The 19,263-nt window shown below is 35.4% G+C and overlaps 2 protein-coding genes across 4 annotated transcripts; one reads left to right on the top strand and one right to left on the bottom strand.

Annotated features, from left to right (window-relative positions):
* The first annotated feature begins 87 nt into the window (after window positions 1–87).
* Window positions 88–8,536, top strand: Pds5 (cohesin associated factor B pds5). 3 transcript variants are annotated; one of them, XM_071702270.1, is made up of 17 exons: window positions 88–509; window positions 1,399–1,535; window positions 1,621–1,815; window positions 1,930–2,120; window positions 2,204–2,411; window positions 2,505–3,011; window positions 3,093–3,391; window positions 3,473–3,815; window positions 3,906–4,010; window positions 4,133–4,552; window positions 4,645–5,007; window positions 5,099–5,330; window positions 5,437–5,684; window positions 5,768–6,064; window positions 6,489–6,524; window positions 6,653–6,703; window positions 6,773–8,536. In XM_071702270.1, the coding sequence occupies exons 2-17, from the start codon at window positions 1,455–1,457 to the stop codon at window positions 6,827–6,829; spliced, it is 3,633 nt and encodes a 1,210-aa protein (XP_071558371.1). In that variant the 5' UTR covers window positions 88–509; window positions 1,399–1,454; the 3' UTR covers window positions 6,830–8,536. The 3 variants fall into 3 exon arrangements, with proteins under 3 accessions (XP_071558371.1, XP_071558370.1, XP_071558372.1); XM_071702269.1 differs by having other exon boundaries at window positions 89–509; window positions 1,380–1,535; XM_071702271.1 differs by lacking the exon at window positions 6,489–6,524 and having other exon boundaries at window positions 89–509; window positions 1,380–1,535.
* Window positions 8,532–12,196, bottom strand: Rs1 (Dead-box helicase Rs1). Its single transcript, XM_071702272.1, has 13 exons — window positions 12,014–12,196; window positions 11,684–11,857; window positions 11,470–11,560; window positions 11,139–11,284; window positions 10,683–10,988; window positions 10,456–10,583; window positions 10,157–10,354; window positions 9,942–10,086; window positions 9,660–9,841; window positions 9,269–9,597; window positions 8,914–9,162; window positions 8,760–8,841; window positions 8,532–8,692 (listed from the first exon to the last, which is right to left on the bottom strand). The coding sequence occupies exons 1-13, from the start codon at window positions 12,098–12,100 to the stop codon at window positions 8,593–8,595; spliced, it is 2,217 nt and encodes a 738-aa protein (XP_071558373.1). The 5' UTR covers window positions 12,101–12,196; the 3' UTR covers window positions 8,532–8,592.
* Window positions 12,197–19,263: the final 7,067 nt, after the last annotated feature.

Below are 19,263 nucleotides of genomic sequence, written 5' to 3'. Positions count from 1 at the left end.
CCTTGCGAGCTTCGAGATAAATCGCGCGACGTGCGGCGGCAACTTCGCGCCGCGCGGCTCGGCGCGCGTCCACCAATGGGAACGCGGGGCGAGGCGGGCCGCGGTGATGTAGCGAGTAGCGACGCATCGCATCGCGCCGTCGTGGTCGCGGCGAACTTCAGGCGATCGAATTGCGCTGTCGCGTCCCTCGGCACGCTTAACCGCGTACTGGAACGAAGAGAGTCCTCGCCACCGTTTTTCCTCTCCACCGACGCCGCGGTCCTGCCGACCATGCCAAGTGTCTACGGAAAGTCGCGCGGATCACGTCGCGGGCGGTACGCACGCACTTAGTTAAGAACCAGGGCGGTTCGGAAAAAGCCGCGGCTTGTGCGTAAAGACCGTGGCGAGTGCTGCGGCCCCGTGAAAGAGGCGATTCCACCGCGCGGCGCGGGCGGCCCGTCGTCCGGATATATTTGCTTTATCGATAGTCTCAGTGTCACAGGCCCTGCGGCGCCTATGCATATCTCCAGGTAAACGCACGACCACGCGTCGCCGCCGCTCATTCCCCTTTCCCGCCACGGCGTTCCCCGGCCTCGGCCAGCACACCTCGCGGGTCCCCGTTACGCGAGAATCTTGTTTACGTCGTGGCTTGTATACGTGCACGGCGAGCGCACATAACCTCGAAACCGACGGCCTCCGACGGTTGTCCGTTGCTCCGATAATCAGTACGCCCGTCAGCTTACCGATACGACGTCGAGTAACACGGTATTTTGTCCCGCTCACGTTCCACCCGACTGTTTCGCGAACCGAGGTGAATCTCCGTCCTGGCGTCCCTCGCGAAATATGTTGCCAAACCACCCGTGTAAAGAGGCTTCCCCAGTTTTCATTGATCGTCACCTAATCTAGTGTTCAGATCGTTATCGCATTGACACTTTTGTCTTGAAATATATTAGAACGTGATTTACACATCGACAATCTTTTTAAAATATGATATTACCAGCGTTGTACCTTAAACATTAACATTGAGCTTTATATCACGTGAGATTTTTAGAGTATATTATAAATATGTTGTGTAAATTCTTCTAAACCGACCTATAGAAAGCATAATTTAAAATATCCTATAAGAATCTCATAGTTTCATATAAATCTATATAGATTAAAGGCTTATTTCTCTTTTGAATGTTACCCGTTTGTTGTATTTTCTGAAAAACGAGATTGCACTGTTAAACATAGCGTATATGTGAGATAAGATATCAGTGACATATTACTTAACATAGACCTTGTGAACAAATCAAACAAATCGTTGAAGATATCAAAATCATGTTCCCTGTATTGTAAATCCCTTTCAACTCAAACCATGTCTTATAGATCTTTATACATAGATAAACATCGCATTACAGAATTTGGACCGTGTTCTAGAATACATTAAAGATAAAGTGCTTGGTTACATTTGGTTGGTATACTAAGTAGCCACCATGTCTGAAATAATATACCCGCAAGGGTGCAGATCAGTCACCGAAGATTTAGGTCCCGATGAGCTGATCAGAAGACTCAAGGTATACTTAGAAGGCATATCTTACCGCTGTGACAAACAATACATTTATATGTAAGACACGTTATTAAGATGTAACAATTATGTAGACACTAGCGCACACGTTGCAAGCTATGGGACAAGATGAGGGAATGTATCAGCAATACATACCACTGGCATTACATTTGGCGGAAGAGCACTTTTTAATGCATCAGAGCAAAGATGTACAATTACTGATTGCTTGCTGCATTGCGGATGTTTTAAGAGTTTACGCACCAGAGGCTCCTTATAAAGATGCCGATCAGGTAAATATTCTAGTTATAATTATAATTATTTATTGAAGGATCCATTAATCATTCACGTGAATTATTGATCGAACTAAGCAGTTTATCATTGCTGTTTCTAATATTACTTTTTAGGTCAAAACGATATTCCTCTTCCTTATTAAACAACTGGCAGGTTTAAAAGATCCTAAAGATCCTGCTTTTAAGAGGTACTTTTATCTACTTGAGAATTTAGCTTATGTCAAATCTTTCAACATGTGCTTTGAGCTAGAGGATTGCCAAGAGATTTTCTGCGCATTATTTTCCCTCATGTTCAGAATTGTGAAGTGAGTATACCCGAAGATGAAAAAGAAAAAACAGATTGTTAAGATTTCTGCAATGTGATGCGATTAATACAACGTATTTTTAGTGACGAGCATTCTGGTAAAGTTAAAAGCTTCATGCTGGATGTTTTGTGCCCACTCATTACCGAATCTGACATTGTCAGTAACGAACTTCTGGATATCATACTTATGAATATCGTAGAACCAAACAAGACGCAAAAAAAGAATGCATATTTGCTGGCTAAAGAGTTGGTAATCAAATGTAGCGATACATTAGAACCATACATTCAAGCGGTAAGTAATGAGAGTGTTTCTGCCAAGAAACAAATGTGCCGATTTTCTTATAGAGACATTTATACAATACTAAAACTTCGTAATGTTTTACAGTTTTTCAATCATGTCTTAATACTGGGTAAGGAGGAGAAGAGTTTACAAATTTGCAAGAAGGTATACGATCTGATCTATGAGTTGAATCACATATGTCCGAGTGTCTTGCTGTCCGTCCTCCCGCAACTAGAATGTAAATTAAAATCCTCATCTGAGAATGAGAGATTGGGCGCTGTGGCATTACTTGCTAGAATGTTCTCCGAAAAGGGCTCACAATTAGCCGTACAGCATACACAATTATGGCGGGCGTTTTTGGGACGATTCAACGATATCAGCGTGTCGATTCGTAATAAGTGTGTGCAGTATTCAATGCACTTCTTGCTAAATCATCCTGAATTGAGGAAGGATATCACGGATACCTTGAAACTGAGGCAACACGATGCCGATGAAAGTGTCCGCTACGAAGTCGTTATGGCTATAGTGACAACTGCCAGACGGGACTTCGAAGTTGTGTCAGATAGTGAGGACTTGCTCGAATTTGTCAAAGAAAGGACTTTGGACAAAAAGGTAGAATATTAAATCTAACAAAGCTACTTAAATTTAATACTTACGTTTATGGCTTGAGTTTATTAATAATTATCTTTTTAGTTTAAAATACGGAAAGAGGCGATGTCCGGTTTGGCTATGATATACAAGAAACATTTGAACGATGCCGACGTGCCGCAGGCAACAAAGAAAGCGGTTATTTGGATAAAAGATAAAATATTACATGGTTATTATATGGCAGGCATGGAAGACAGATTGCTGGTGGAGAGATTGCTAAATACGTGCCTAGTACCTTATCAGTTGCAAGCTGAAGAGAGAATGAAAAAATTGTACCATCTTTTAGGTACAATTGATGATCATGCTTCTAAAGCATTTGTGGAACTTCAGAAGCACCAACTTGCGTATGTTATGCATTAATTGTTTTAATTTACAAGTTATCACAAAGATGTCTTTTAATATAAATTAATTTATTACATGTTTAGTGTGCGAAGGGCAGTAGTTGAATGGATAGACATTGTGAAGAAACCAGACGCTAAAAATGAGCTAATGACGAAGATTCATCAGATATCGCGCTTCCTGCCAGATCCCATGAAAGTACAGGAGTTTCTTCAAAAATTTAGCTCTCATATGAAGAAAGACGCCAGATTATTACAGGAAATGGAAACAATTGTGCAACCGAATGTCTCCTGCAAGGAATGCGCTGAAACGATAACTAAGGTTCTTAAAAAATTAGGACAGCCCGTTATGACTAATTTATATTATAATACAATTAAGATGCTACTCGAAAGAGTAAGCTCTGTCATGATTGACGAAGAGGCAATTCGAGTAAGTATCTTATCTTTTGGAATCTATTTTATTTTATTTTTCATTTATGAAGAAACGTTTAATATGTACATATGTATATGTATAAATCAGGTTTTGATCGGATACGTCTTAGACTGTTTGAAGGGAGGTAACGTGATAGAAGAAGTTGGTCTTAATCCTAATAATGCTGGGGAGAAAGGATTAAGACTATTAGTGGTAAGTCGACAATTCGGTATCCTAAAAATAAATGTTTGAATGTAAATTAATATAAATTTCTTTATACATCAACAGATAATTTTGTAACTAAGAGCACAAGTACATTATCCGAAATATTTCAGATGCTTTCATTTGTATTCGGTCCGCATTTCCTGCATAACGATATATTGATGCAATTGGTCAATTTGCTTGAATTGGAGGACGAGATGGTAGCACCGTTAGTTCTCTCTATCTTCACGTTCTTGGGAAAATATAAACCTCTATGCGACGTGGCGCCGGACATTATGAATCTTATGGTACCGATATGCAAGAACTTCGCTGAGACGGGAACACCGAAACAGGCAAAGCAAGCTGTGAGATGTTTGTTTGTCAACATGACCAATATTCATGATACCATCTTCCCCGAGATCATCGAGAGAATTAAGAACACGCTGACGCCGACGTCGGAATATTATCGGACGTCTATAGTCACGTTAGGTCACATAGCGTATAATTTGCCAGAAAAATATCAAGTACAAATAAAAAATATGGTGTCCAGGAAAGTAAGTGCAATAAAGTTCACAGTTATAACGTTAACACTTGTAATGAGCATTTTAGCACTTTGTTGTACACGGTATGATCTTCACTTCTGCAGATAGTTAAAGAATTACTAGTGAAGGAAAGCAGCGAGCAAACCTCCGAAGCTATCGAGGGAGATTGGTGCAAAGAGGATCAATTACCCGAAGAGACACGATGCAGATTGGAAGGCTTGAAGTGCATGGCTCGTTGGTTATTAGGATTAAAGTCCGACGTATTGTCAGCGCAAAAGACGTTCAGAATGCTGAATGCTTTCATGGTGAACAAAGGTGACTTGCTGTCACAGGGACGTTTGAGCAAAGCTGAAATGAGTTGGTTGCGATTACAAGCGGGTTGTTCAATGTTGAAGATATGCGAACAGAAGGGCGTCGGCGATCAATTCACTGCAGAACAATTTTATAATCTTTCGCAACTCATGGTGGTACGTTCAGATTGAATCTGTTCTTACGTTTAATATAATGAAAAACAAATTTCAGTCATAATTTATCTCAATATATCAACTTGGTACTTAGGATGAGGTCCCTCAAGTCAGAGAAGCTTTTGGTGGTAAACTGCACAAAGGTTTAGGAAGAGGAATCCCAAACAAATGTCTACCACTGGATTTCATGGGATATTACGCTCTTGCTGGCAAGGAACAAGATAAGAGATTAAAATGTGTATTGAAGACATATATGCAGACAGACATAAATAAAAGGAGGGATTATGTGAAAACTCTTTCATTGGGTACTGTTGAGCGAGCTATGGGTAAGAGATTAAATAAGACACAGTCGTTAAGGCAAATTTTGTTAAGTGTCGTATTTACCATTTCGTCAAATTAATCCACAAATTTTGTTACTTTGTAATTTCTCAGATCAACTGCCCCATATTTTGCCGGATTATATGCTAGTTTTCGCGGTACCTGTTCTCGCGCATGACCCCGAATTCACGAGTCATATGATGGTGAGCCAATTGAAAGTTATTCAACAATGTCTTTGGTTCATCTTGGAGCCTCTCATCACGAAGAACGAATATTATTGCTACGGATTTTACAAAAATCTCGTGGAACGTATGAAGACTCACAAAGACGCATTGAAACCTGAGGACAACGAAATGAATTATGTAATTATTATAAATAAGATTTGTCTAGCTCATTCCAAATAATCATTCGCGATTGAACTAATTTTAATTTTTGTTACGTACAGAAATTGTGGGCTGTTTGTGACTTGGCAATGAATGTAATATACACCAAGACTACCAATTTTGACATGAAGGAGTTTCCGAGTGAGACGCGAATTCCTACGATGTATTTTAAACGGTCAGACGAAACAATGCACAATCAGAAGAATTACTTACCTGTGGAATTACAAGTGAACATGACGAATCCAAAAGGAAAGGGATCATTCCACAATACACATACGGTTAATGAGAGACCACAGCGCAAGGCTAAATCCAAACAACAGAAGGAAGTAGGCATTGGGCCTAATGAAACAGATGCAAGGGTAAGATGATTTTTTAAAACAATTTTGCGATTGTTTTCGGATATCTCTAGTTTGTTTAACTTGAACTGAATGTACAGGGTATTTGTTAAAGAACGCCCACTAATTACATAGCACTATTCTTTATCAAAAAATAAATCGAGAAGTCCTAAACCATTTTTTTTATAATGCTTAATAAAACAGTGATTGTTGAGTAAAGTTAATCCAATCAGCGCCGTCTTTTAGCCGGGCATCTAGTAGTGTGCTTGAGCGCGCCGCTGCTGTACTATAGCACTTTGTAATTAGTTCTTTAAAAAACACCCTGTATATGCAAATAATAATAGATATTCCTGTTAATTATATTAAGGTAATAATTAAAGTAACAAAATAATTGTGATGGAACATCACACAAATTTAATACTCGAGTACGTATAATTGTTATTTCAAGCTGCAAGTTGGAGAAGCGGAATGTATCGATGCCCAGGTAACTTGAACGTAATATTAGAATAACGTTGTGTGCTCTTGCTAAAAATTTCCCTTTCCTATAAATATCCTAGTGTTTAAGTGTGAAAAATGTGTATGTAACATGTATTTAGATAAATTTATTTTCAGCCTGCGGAAGCATCAGAGACCAGGATTCAACTGCCTGGTTTAGAAGAAGAGGTAAGTTCTCTTCTCGATTGCGAAAAATCCTTCAATGCAAAGCGTTTAATGTTATTTTTCGTGTTTTAGATCGAGGAACCACCAGCGAAGAGGGCATTAAGGGAATCGGATAAAGTAAATAAATAATTCAGTGATCGGACTATACCCGGGGAACATTGGGACGGGGAAAGACTTAAAGAACATGATAAGAAAATTAAAGAATCTAAAAAATACTTTACAAATTAGAAAACAGAATATTTTGGTTATATATAACAATTAACTAAGTCGTTCGTGTATTTCTAGAGTGTAAGATGTTAAGATTATGACACAGTAACGTCAGGCTTATAATGCAAAGAGTTCTCTGGATTTGCAACTTGTGAGCAAGAAAGAAAAAAAAAGAAATAGAACGAAAAGTTCATTAATTCTTCGCAAATATATGGACCCGTGAATATAATTTGATTCGTTGACGACAAATTTATGAAATATTACATATTCGTATTTCTCTCTTGTTATTTTTATGACTGATAGAATGCATTAAAGTAATTTACGATATAGCAAAAAAATTTCTTCAAATGGTCCGAATGTCAGAATGAAAATTTTTTGTAAATTTTATAACAGATTTTTCCTGGATCGAAACTCTTATTCGGTACACGATCATTATTCACTTTTACACTATGATACATGAACGTTTTTTTTTTTATCTATTTCGCAACTGTCTAATGAACGCTATCACAAGATTATTTTACTAAAAAAAAGTATCAGTTAATAAGCAAGTATATATAAATATTGTCAACATACTTTATTAATAAATGACTGAAGTGAAAACTTTCTTTTTAAAGAGAAATATACCCAGATATATCAATTAAATCGTCACTTTATAAACAGTCAAGGAGAATACTACAGTTTTTTTGCATAAACGATACATATTAGATAAGAAGTTGTGTGTCTATTGGCTTTGCGATCCAAAGTTGTTGGTTTTTAATAATATAATTATCGCCACACTTTCGTCGCGATTATTATGATTGATACACATTAAGTATGATCATGTGTAACAATGGAAAAAAAAAGAATATTGCGAGAACTTGCGAAAACCTTCAACTTTTGTATTTATAAATAAACATAAAATTAAAATTATACCGATTGCGAAAGATTATTGCGTAATACCTTAATTTATGTCAATGTATATGCAATTCTTGCAATTTACAAGTGTGAAGAGATAAACGCGTTTCAATTTTATTTATTAAATATAATGTTCGAAGGATAGATTTTTGAGTATGAATTTTTGAATGGAGTTTTGAGTAAAGTGGGCCTAGATTTTAAAGATTTAAGTTCTCAGCATTATAATTATTAAACTTAAACATTCAACTGTCTTAAATTTAAACATGAATGAAAATGGCGCATGAATTCGTGAATGGTGATGGATGATTGAAATCGCATAAATATTATAGAATTAACATATACCTATTACCTTTTCATAGAAATTACAGTACAATGCACCTTCCAACAATATATAATTTTCCAAATCTATGAAAATATGTCATTCTTTCTCTTATTATCATTGATATTTCTCTTTTTTTCGTGTACCAGTTTTCTCATTAGATTCATGCTATATATTATCAATTAGCAAATATCTTTATATATATTATACTGATTAAAATTGGAATACGATAAAAACATTTTTGAAATGTACGATCCTTTTCTGCATAGTACTGCAATTTTTTTCAAATAGGTCATAGATTACGAAAAATATACATAATCTGATTAAACAACCAATTAATCAGTGCTATTCATCTGTCGATCTGTGAGACATATGGCGTATTGTAATGGTTCTATAATAAAACAAATTAAGTAACACGCTGTATGTATGTGTTTAATCATAGAATTATGCGTGCCGCGTATATGTTACAAAATTAGCGCTTTTTAAAAGATTTTTTTTGGCCCTTTTCTTTCGTTGCAAATTTACTTTTCTGTTGCGTTTTAAATGTGTTCTGTTTTTTCTTTACGTTTGCTCTGAAAAAAAAAGAAATCATTACATTATGTATTATAAATTTTGATAAAGAAAAAATTTTAAACGTACTCGTATCGCATTCTTTTAACACCCTTTTTACTCGTATCCGTTAAATCAGCGGCGAACGATGATCTTGGTCGTTTCAATGATCCTAAAATAACATAATTTATTGAATTAACGACGCCTTTGATATAAATATGAAATTACAGATACGAAATTATACCTTTTTTAGCAGAATCACGATTATTTTTTTCATCCATAACTGTTCTAATTTTCTTCTGCCTGTTACTTTTTTTGGCTAATCGCGCTTGATAGGCGGCTATTTTTTCTAGTTCTTTCTTAGCTCTATCCTCAGCTGTATCCTTTTTAGGCTCATTTTGTGCTTTTTTCTTTTTTTCTTGCACTATATTGGGAGGTTCTTTCTCATGCTTTTTACTTTTGCCAATTTGTTTCTTAGTTAATCGAAAATTATCTGAAAATATATAATTTAAGTAGTTTACAATCCGGAGGGAGCATATTGCTGTTCTCTATCTTTCTTATTGGGATATAAAGTATTATATTATAACATGCTGCATTACCTTTCTCTCTCTTTCTTTCCTTATTTGATTGGAACCAACTTCTCTTATCCTTGCCATCTTCAACTTTAAGTAACTTCTCAACGCGGTTAGCTTCATTCTCTACTTTAGCCAATTCTCTTTCACTCTTTTCCTCTTGCAAAATCCTTTCCACGTCTGGTTCCAAGGATTGTAATTTCTTATTATATTTCTCTATTATGTCAGGCGGTATTATCCTATTCTTGACCGGATTTTTCGCTTGCTTGATAACTTCTTTTACCAAAGAACGTTCCTGTTCTCCAGCTAACGATACAGAAACACCTCCACGTCCTGCTCTTGCAGTTCTCCCCACTCTAATAATTACAAACATAATTTTTTCATATGTAAACAATATGTTAGAAGCTTTATTTCATACCTGTGTATATAATGTTGAAGAGTAGCAGGCATCACGAAATTAATCACAGTCTTTACACCGCTTATATCTAAACCTCTTGCAGCAACATCAGTCGCTAATAAAATGTCAATTTCCTCGTCTTTAAATTTCCGAAGATTCTCCAATCGTTGTGGTTGTGTGAGATTACCGTGAAGTTCCCCAACCTTGAATACGAAAAAGACATTATATAAATTAATATTATACTCATTATTAGATATTATTCTTCTCTACTTTCTATTATATCCTAATTAATGATGTACTTACTTTCACACCTAATAATCCCAATAAAATATGCAATCTGTGAGCTTGTTTTTTCGTTTGTACAAAAACCATGGCGTGATCGTGGAAAGTTCGGCAAACTAACGCTGCTAAGATTGCTTCACGGTCACCTTCTCTTTCCTTACGTATGCTAAAATCATATTTATATGATAAATAATAATAATGTATTAGAAATAATAACTGCAAGTAGTTTATTTTACCGAATAAATTCTTGACGCAGATTAAAGGCTACATCTTGATTGCTATCCACGAATATTTTAATAGGTTTGTCAAGAGATACTGCAGCTAAATCTTTGACTTCTTCGGTCATGGTAGCAGAGAACAGGATAGTTTGTCTGCTTCTTGAGCATTGCTTCACAATGTATTTCATTTGTTCAGCAAAGTATTCATCTAACATTCTTAAATTAAAAAGTTGATTAAATATAGTTATTATCATATATGTAATCAATTAATATCGACACAGTACTAAAGAAACATATTTGTACACTAATTATTTTACCTATCGGCTTCATCCAGAATTAATACTTCAATACTGTCCAAAGAAAAAGTAGGCGCATTTCTTAAATGATCGATTAATCTCCCAGGCGTTGCTATTACAATATCTGGATTTTTTCTCAGTACACCTTCCTATACAATGCATGTAAAAAAAAGTATGAAGAATGAATTATCCAATTTTGGCTTTGATAATTTAAAAGAAGTTATATAACAGAGGATGAAATAATTTACCTGTACTTTCACATCCAATCCACCGACAGACAAACCAACTTCTACTGTTGTAAATTGTGCTAATTGTTTTGTCACTTGATAAACTTGCACTCCCAGCTCTCTGGTAGGCACAAGTACGAGAACACGCGAAATAGCGGGACCGTCCAACGGCCTGTATAATAATCTTTCCAAAGTGGGAAGCATGTAAGCCGCAGTCTTCCCTGTGCCCGTTGCCGCACAACCACAGATGTCACGACCCATTAAAGCTACCGGAATGGTAGCAGATTGTATGGGAGTTGGTTGTACAAAATTCATTGTTGTTATGGCCTAGAAATTTGTAAAGTTTGTAAATTAATCATTATATACTACTATATTTTAAATAGATTTTATACTTTTTATTAGATATTAACACATTTTATATATGTATATACTATCTTGAATACTATTTTACAAGGTAATTGCAATGATATTACATACCTTCAGCAAAGGCCTAGATAAGTTCATTTGGTAAAACGTAGCATGCGTTTGAGAATCTGTATATTCCTCGAAATCGACAGCTTCCTCGTTTTCTTCTTTCACAGACTTTTTCACTTTGCCTTTCTTCTCCTTGGTCTTAAAGATATCTATAATTGATCAATAAGCGAGATAAGTATTTATATATTCCTTATTAAATGTATATAACATATGAATAATATAATCAATATTTCCTGTTATGTACGAGTATGTGTGTGCAAATATAAATCCATCAAAATCGTAATTTCTGTAAATTTGTTTCGGCTCTGTATTATATAAATAAAACTAGTTATACCTTTTTTAAGTTCATCCTCAGATAGAGAAATTGTATCGTCATCCTGGTCTATTTCTGGTTCAATTTTAACAGGATCATCCTCTGTTCCAGCCTAACAATCATAATAGCAAATTCTTGTTTATAATCTCATCAATTTTAACAGTAAATATTTCATAAGACATTAAGATTTATTGTAACATATCTCATGACCATTGCAGATAATAACGTCACATACCTGCTTATATTCTTTCCTGACTTTCTTTATCTTGTCATCTAATTTCGTGTTCGGTTTGCGTTTAATATACTTGCTCAAGTCATTCCAAGGATCCTGATTGTGTTCAGCAGCAGTGAATTGGAAGCCACTGTCGAAGTCTTTGCTCTCTTTTTTCTTCTGCTTCCGTGGCTGATACTGAGTTTGGAAGAAAATTATTAGCACCCGAGACAAAACAAAGATATATTCACAAAGAAAAAGAACATTTTACGAAACAAAAGTAAAATAAAGTAAAAGTGTTTTTAACACGAATAGCTTGCATCGTTTTGACACAAAGCTTCCGTTTCAGCTTACGTTGTCCTCCTCGTCCGAATTCTCCGAATAATCCGGCACCTCCTGATCATCCTCGATTGTCTTTATCAAATCGCAGTTGCTCGTCATTTCTCATTACCTAAATAAAGCAGTGGCGAGAAAAACATGTGGCACTCGTTTTGGAGTCTTTGGAGGTTAACTCCCAACGACACCAACACGTGGGTGCGCACATAGGCGTCCACGTAATCACTTACGCACTGATAATTGACAATTTATATAGTACAATTATAAACCCAATTATAAACAATTTATATAGTACAATTATATACCTTAGACTAAATTCAATTTCTCTTATTAATTTTATGTGAATTTCTGGAATCAAATGGCTATAAATTTATACAATATAAATATATTTTTTCAAAAAATGTATTAAAGTTGTTTTAATTATATAAGCTTAACTTTTAATAAGCTCCTTATTTCCAGTCGTTTATAACTCCAAGAACTCTATGCGTCTCGATGTTTTGTTATCGAGAAGGAAAAATTCAAAATTTTGTATGATACATCTTCTATATCGACATGGTCTTTTAGCAGTATTTAATGATAAAATGTCCTGACTGACTGACTGACTCATCAACGTCCGGCCCAAACCCCTAAACTTAGAAACAAATTAAAATTGGGGGAGTATATTCTTTTTATGACGTAACCACCCACTAGAAACGATTTTTAGAAATTCGACCCCTATAAGGGAGTGAAAAATAAAGGTAAAATGTGTGTTACCGTAGCGAAGCACGGTATCAAGCTAATGTATTATACAGGTATTATCTGTCTGATTCAAAGAAGTGCAACTGAGAAAAACGACTTCTCAATATTATAAACATCAAACACATATTTGTGATCTATGATCTTCCCGTAGATATCTTTGTTCATAAATATTCAGAAAAATGTGTAACAATGGTACGAGTCGAACAGTTCCGTATGTAACAGGCACTGTATTTACATGACATATCTATCAAAACATCAGAGATTGACATTGTAACCAGTATTCGGTGTTCTTTCGAGATGGTCGAACGGGTCGAACGGCAGTTACGCTGAACTATCCCTCATATTAACGGCTTTCGTGGCGATAGTGCATAATTAATTGCTGCAAAGAACTGTAGCTTAATCAGCATACAAGTGTAATATACAAAGTAAGTCAATAAGAGCAATAATAATTAATTAGGTATTACATTTCATTGAAAATATAAATAAATATATAAAACGTAATTCAAAATAATTTCTACAGACAAAACACGATAAAATTTAACTTTATTTCCTCGAAATTCATGGATTGTAGTAAATTTTTATTTTAAATATGTATTTTTTTAATCAGTCGATATTTTGTTTCTAACGGTTCATATATTTTTCGCGATACGGTAAACACTGAATAAAAATTTTTAAAAAAGTTCGAATGTTAAGAAAACAGAATTAGACGATTTTACTTGAACAATGAATAACAAATAAAGAATGTCACTTAATTTTTATTTACAACATTCGTTGATTAATTCGCGCAATACTGAACAACTTTTTACTGAAAAAGAGTTGCTTTTGCTTCATTTAAACTCTATTAATGACTTTACCTGCAAGCTGATAGTAATCGTTGCATTTTCGGGGAGGCCAGCAATCTCGCTTCCGAAGGGTAATCCAATCGAGCCCTTCGTACTCTTGGTGCTCCGTTACCGGACACGACCAATTCGAGCATTTCCGGATTGTGCAAACTGTAAGAGAGTGACAACTATTCATCGGATTATTGGTAAGCATTAATTTGGTAAAAACAATATGTTCTTTAGTGAAAATATCACAACTCTATGTTTTTTACATCACATATCAAATGAGTGTCAGAGTGACGAGCGCGATCGAGGTAGTACAGATTTTGATGTCACTAATAAAAAATAAGTACGGGATAGATATTGAAGGAGAAATGAGAGAAAATAACATACGAGAGGAAAATAGAATCACACGTTATTTGATATAGCGTTTTCTTACCCAAGTGTATCATGTGATATGTGCATCGATATGGGCATATATGACACATGGTTTGATAAATTTTCTAAGTTTAATCTTACGAAAAGAATCTTTTTATCTCTGTGATTATTCCTGTTCTTCCCATGTTAAACCAAAACCCGCCCTTTGCGATACTTTTGCTTACAACACTTAGATTATTAAAAGACAAAGGGAAAGATATTAAAAGCATTTTATTACACACAACTTTTTCTCAGATTTATGTATCTTACTATAAGATATCCCTTCTATTATTTTTCATTAGTGACATCAAAACCTGTATGTATATGCACGTTTATCGAGTTACATTTGCGTTTATATTTATAAATTTCAATTTTTATATTTGTAAATAAATATATAAATTAAAATTTGTAAATATAAACGCAAATGTAACTCGATTATATTTAAAAAATGTATAACGCTAATAATGATGATGATAAGAAACAATGATAAATAAATACGGGATAGATATTGAGAATGAAATGAGAGATAATAATACAGATTCCACACGAGAGCAAAATAAAATCACATTGCGTGACGTAGCAATAATGTCTTACCCAAGTATATATTTTGATATGAGCATTGATACAGGCATGCATACCAAATATTTTGATAAATTTTCTTATTTTAATCTTCCAAAAAGAATCCATTTCCCTGCGATTTTTTCCGTTCTTCCTAAATTTAGTCGCGATACGCCTTATGCGATATTTTTGCTTATAGAACTTATAGCGTTAGAAAATAAAGGAATAGATATTAAAAACGTTTCATTATTCAAACTTAAACTCGGATTTATACATTTCTTACGTGTCCAATATTTCCTCGACGTTTAAAAGCGAGAAATTATTATTATTAACTAACTAATGAAATACATGTACGAATGTATTTTTTTTAGGAGCTGTGTTTTACGTAATTAATTTGGCTGGAATCGCATTCAGATATGCGATAAGAATATTTTATAAAATATAAAATTCTAAATAACAAGCTCGTGTGTATATAAAAAAAATCAAGGATAACAACGGCCAATAACGAGCAACAACGAATATTACAATTCAAACGTAATATATTAACAATGTTGGTTTGATTAATTGGCTGATGAAAGGACAGTGTGCAGAAACGTACCAACATTGTTAATATATTACGTTTGAATTGTAATATTCGTTGTTGCTCGTTATTGGCCGTTGTTATCCTTGATTCTTTTTATAAAATATATATAATATTTGTAATTTAAATTTTATATATTTCTTGCGTCATTAATAGTATATTTCCAGAATCTAGATCGGTACAATGGCGAACCCAGGGCCAGACGATTTGTGGTATTATTATGACGACGTACACAGTAAAAAATTTTGTGTCAGTGGAAGTCCACTCTCAATTTTGTGTTAAAATAACTCATTCATTGTGTTATTTTTGACATTTAGAAATGTTATATCGACATTTATAACATTTCTAAATGTCAAAAATAACACGATGAATGAGTTATTTTAACACAAAATTGAGAGTGGACTTCCATTGACACAAAATTTTTTACTGTGTAACAGACGGATTAGCAAAGTGTAGGGTTTGTCAACAGCCGATGGTTGAGCCACAAATCATAAATCATATGATACAACATTTAAAAAAAGCCCATAAGATCTCTGTAAATGCTGATTTCCCATTCAAGCTGCGGAAGCATTTTATAGTTGTAAAGCATATTGCATGTTGCAAATCGTGTAATTTTTTTAAAGAAAACTATAAAGACAGAATACAAACCTTGAAAGAACATGTCACCCAACATCTTCTGCCGCAAAACGTGTAAGTACATAATAATAGGATAAAGTAATAATGCGTAAAACTAGAATGTTAAAACATTTAAAAATAATCATTCCTTTTACTTTTTCTTAATCACTTAATTTTATTGCAGACAGCTCAATTTTTGGCAAGCGTTTCAGCAAGCGTTTCAGCAGGTGCTTCACCAGAATCAAGTGCAGCCGCCACAGTCGGTTCCGTTAACAATCCCTCAACAGATTGACGCGCAGTCACAGATGGTGCAGTCCATTCTTCAGAGTGAATCGACTCAATCGACCGCTCAAGGAAATCGGATCGTGACTAATCATCCTTCGACCAGCCACGAACCAGCTGCTGTTCCTAATGTTGCAGCTTCCGCATCAATCGATTACCAACCTGTGCAATCCGAAGAGTATTTTCAGCCAATTCAATCTGAAGCAAGTCAACTCCAATATCAACCTAATCAATACAATTATCAAGGGCAGATCGAGCATCAGGGATATCCGCCGAAACAGCAGAACTTTCAACAAGGGTTTCAAGTACGTACATGGGATAGAAATTGTGCAGAAGCCTATCCCATACAGCGTAAGGAAATGTTAAATTGGAAAGGAGCCCAGTTTGCCCCGCACAAGAGACCTATCTTGCACGGAGGGCGCAGTTTTGCGGAAAAAAACTTTCCATGGCTCTAGTGGACTCGAACCTGGTTCCTCAGATTACGAGTCTGGCGCTCTACCACTAGACCACACTGCCGCCCCGCTCGTGTAGATAACAGAATAGCAAAATGTAAATATAAGAAATGCATATATAAGAAAAATTATACAACAAGGCCCCAAAGTCTCAAAGAACATCTTGATAGAAAACACTCAAATTGGGAAAAAGAGTAAGTAAAAAAAAATTATATATAATTATATATAAATTATATATAATTATATATGATCATATAGAGACAAAATTCATATATAATCATATATATTTATCACACATTTCATTGCAGATTAGAACTTCATCCTTTGACCAGCCACGAACCAGCTGTTCCTAACGTTGCCACTTCGCATCAGTCGATACCTGTCGATACTACAAACCTGTGCAATCCGGACAGTATTTTCAGCGAATACAACCGGAGGCGAGTCAACTCCAAATTCAACCGCATATTCAACACAATAATTATCAAAGGCAGGTCGTGCATCAGAAATATCAGGGACAGCAGAACTTTCAGCAAGTGTTTGACCTTAATCATCTGGAACAGAGAGTAGTGTGTATTAATCTATTGGCCAATTGCTCTCTGGAACTGAAAAAGGTTCCAAAAAGCTTAAACAATGTAACACAATTGAATAATCATTTTTTCAAATTCGGTAAAATTGTAAATATCCATGTTAATTTCGGCGGCGATCCTGAGGCAGCGTTGGTTACCTTCAAGCTGCCAAACGAAGCACAGTCTGCTTACAGAAGCTCAGAAGCTGTGTTGAATAATAGATTTATTGAAGTATTTTAGCATAATAACGTCAATACTTCAACGGCAACGCAAATATATAGAGTGAGTATGGACAAGTTACAATCTAGTAATTGCACGCCTTCTATTGAGTGTCATTGCTTTGCTTTTACTCTATTTTCTGCTTTTCTATATTTCTATAACATTCTTTCTCTCTCGAAATCTCTGTGAAGCTATCTGACTAACCAAATCTACTTTGCATAATTTAAAATTATCTAGGTGTCACGATATAAAATTATTAAGAGAAAAAAATAACGAACAAAACTTTTTTGTACCGAGAACTGGATATATCTTATTTTCTTTTTATACACTGCTAATCCCGATAACTCTTTTCTCTTTCAGAAATGAACAAACGCACTAGTCCGTTCTCTGGAAGTGCTGCGCCCGGCGCTGAACGGAAGGCATCCTCGTCGTCGGCGCCAATATCGTCGATAGGCAAATGCAATTTGGACACCAAATGGTAAAAAGAAAAACAATCGCGTGTATGTTTTTCGTTCCGAACACAATGACGCGTTCAGTCAGCGCTCTCGAAGCCGATCTCGGAGATCCGTTGCACATCGATCGAAATTGCGGAAACAGATACGTACTTAATAATGCCGATTGCGTGCGTAATTGCGGGGGACCATACCCTGTTATATCGGTCATTTGGACGGAACACACGCGGATTTACGGAAAAACCAAGAAGTACAAATAGCCAAATAGTTTGCATGTTGATGATTTGAAATTGCTTAAGTATCAGGAGAAAGTTATTTTTGTGACCGAGAACTGGCTGTATTATTTTTTTTCCTTATTTTTTTTGCTGTTCGCGGCGCGGAAGGTGCCTTTAGGATTAGTCGTTATTATTTTCGTAGTCTTTGTTCGTTATCCAAGATGGACATTCGCGTCGTTATCGTTTCGTCCTTGTTAATAAGTTCTACGTGAATCTTAGCAATGTAATCAATTCTGCGATCCAATTAAGTCTTATAAAGCAAAGCGCGTCAGTTGCGCGGCGAAAAAGAATCCATGTAAAATTGTGTTTAAAACTTTCACGAAACGTCGACGCGCGCGTCCTATTCGTTACATTGTATGGTGATTCGCTTGATGACCGGGTGATCGGTACGTGTGAGTGAATGTGCGTGTGTGTATGCGTGGGCATAAGTGTTTCGAGTAAAATCTAAAAAAAATCTAAAAGGAGTTTATATCAGGTACTAGAAATTTAAAATAAAATGTGATGGGCGAGGGATGTCCCGTGTGTTTAGCGGCCTTTCGTCCTAGCAAAAAATTCACATATATTTAATTCAGACTAAGCTCAAATGCAACCGTGGGTCCGCCGAAACTGTATTCTTAATTGAAACCGTCGGAATAAGCGATCGATGCTAATCAGAGATTCGATGTCGCGCGACGACCAAATGCAGTTTGCGGTAGGACTTTGCATGAGGTTGCGATCTCGAGTTTTACAAAGTAAGTATAAGTTTGCAAAGTATTTATTAATTATTTTGCGAAAGACGCTGGACGCACGTCAAACAATGGACCGCAAGAACTTTTCGTGTAAAGCATGTGTTGAAGACAGAACGGTGTAAAACGGATTCTATAGCGCAAATATTCCATGTGTCACTCTCCGCGCAACCGATACTTTTCGAAGAGTCAATTGAATCGGGTAGTAATACTAAATTACAATTTACGACGACGATCGTCGTGTTAATTATAGGAAGCCTTCGTTATTAAATTAACTCTAAACTTGGCAGAGTAAAAAAAAGGAATTTGAAATTGTATTATAGCGAAATAAGATATAAAAACTATGTATATATATATATATATATATATGTAAAAGCTATATATAAAAAAGTTTATAAGCTGATATTCAGATATACAAAACTGTTATCTCTCTTTAATGCAATTCTTTTTTTTCCTAAGATTTATTTCTGACATAAGAATACGAATGTGATGATTTGGACGACGTATGCAAGTATGATTTATATAGAGTCTATGCATTTAAAAACGATATATTGCCAAGTTTAGATTC

This window comes from Temnothorax nylanderi, unplaced genomic scaffold (assembly GCF_030848795.1).
Source record: "Temnothorax nylanderi isolate EJ_2023f unplaced genomic scaffold, tnyl_v1.0 TNYL_tig0029_pilon, whole genome shotgun sequence".
NCBI lineage: Eukaryota > Metazoa > Arthropoda > Insecta > Hymenoptera > Formicidae > Temnothorax > Temnothorax nylanderi.
Note: the sequence above shows the minus strand (reverse complement) of the source record. Positions and strands in the feature narration are given on the sequence as shown.

Bases quoted from the DNA above. Each gene is read 5' to 3' on its own strand.
- Rs1 (XM_071702272.1), bottom strand. From the start codon at position 12,100: ATGACGAGCAACTGCGATTTGATAAAGACAATCGAGGATGATCAGGAG. The intron at 11,285-11,469 runs GTATAACTAGTT...GATCAATTATAG, and splicing joins TGAGGATGAACTTAAAAAAG to ATATCTTTAAGACCAAGGAG. The intron at 9,163-9,268 runs GTAATGCAGCAT...ATATATTTTCAG, and splicing joins GGAAAGAAAGAGAGAGAAAG to ATAATTTTCGATTAACTAAG.
- Pds5 (XM_071702270.1), top strand. From the start codon at position 1,455: ATGTCTGAAATAATATACCCGCAAGGGTGCAGATCAGTCACCGAAGAT. The intron at 1,536-1,620 runs GTATACTTAGAA...ACAATTATGTAG, and splicing joins AGCTGATCAGAAGACTCAAG to ACACTAGCGCACACGTTGCA. The intron at 5,685-5,767 runs GTAATTATTATA...TGTTACGTACAG, and splicing joins AGGACAACGAAATGAATTAT to AAATTGTGGGCTGTTTGTGA.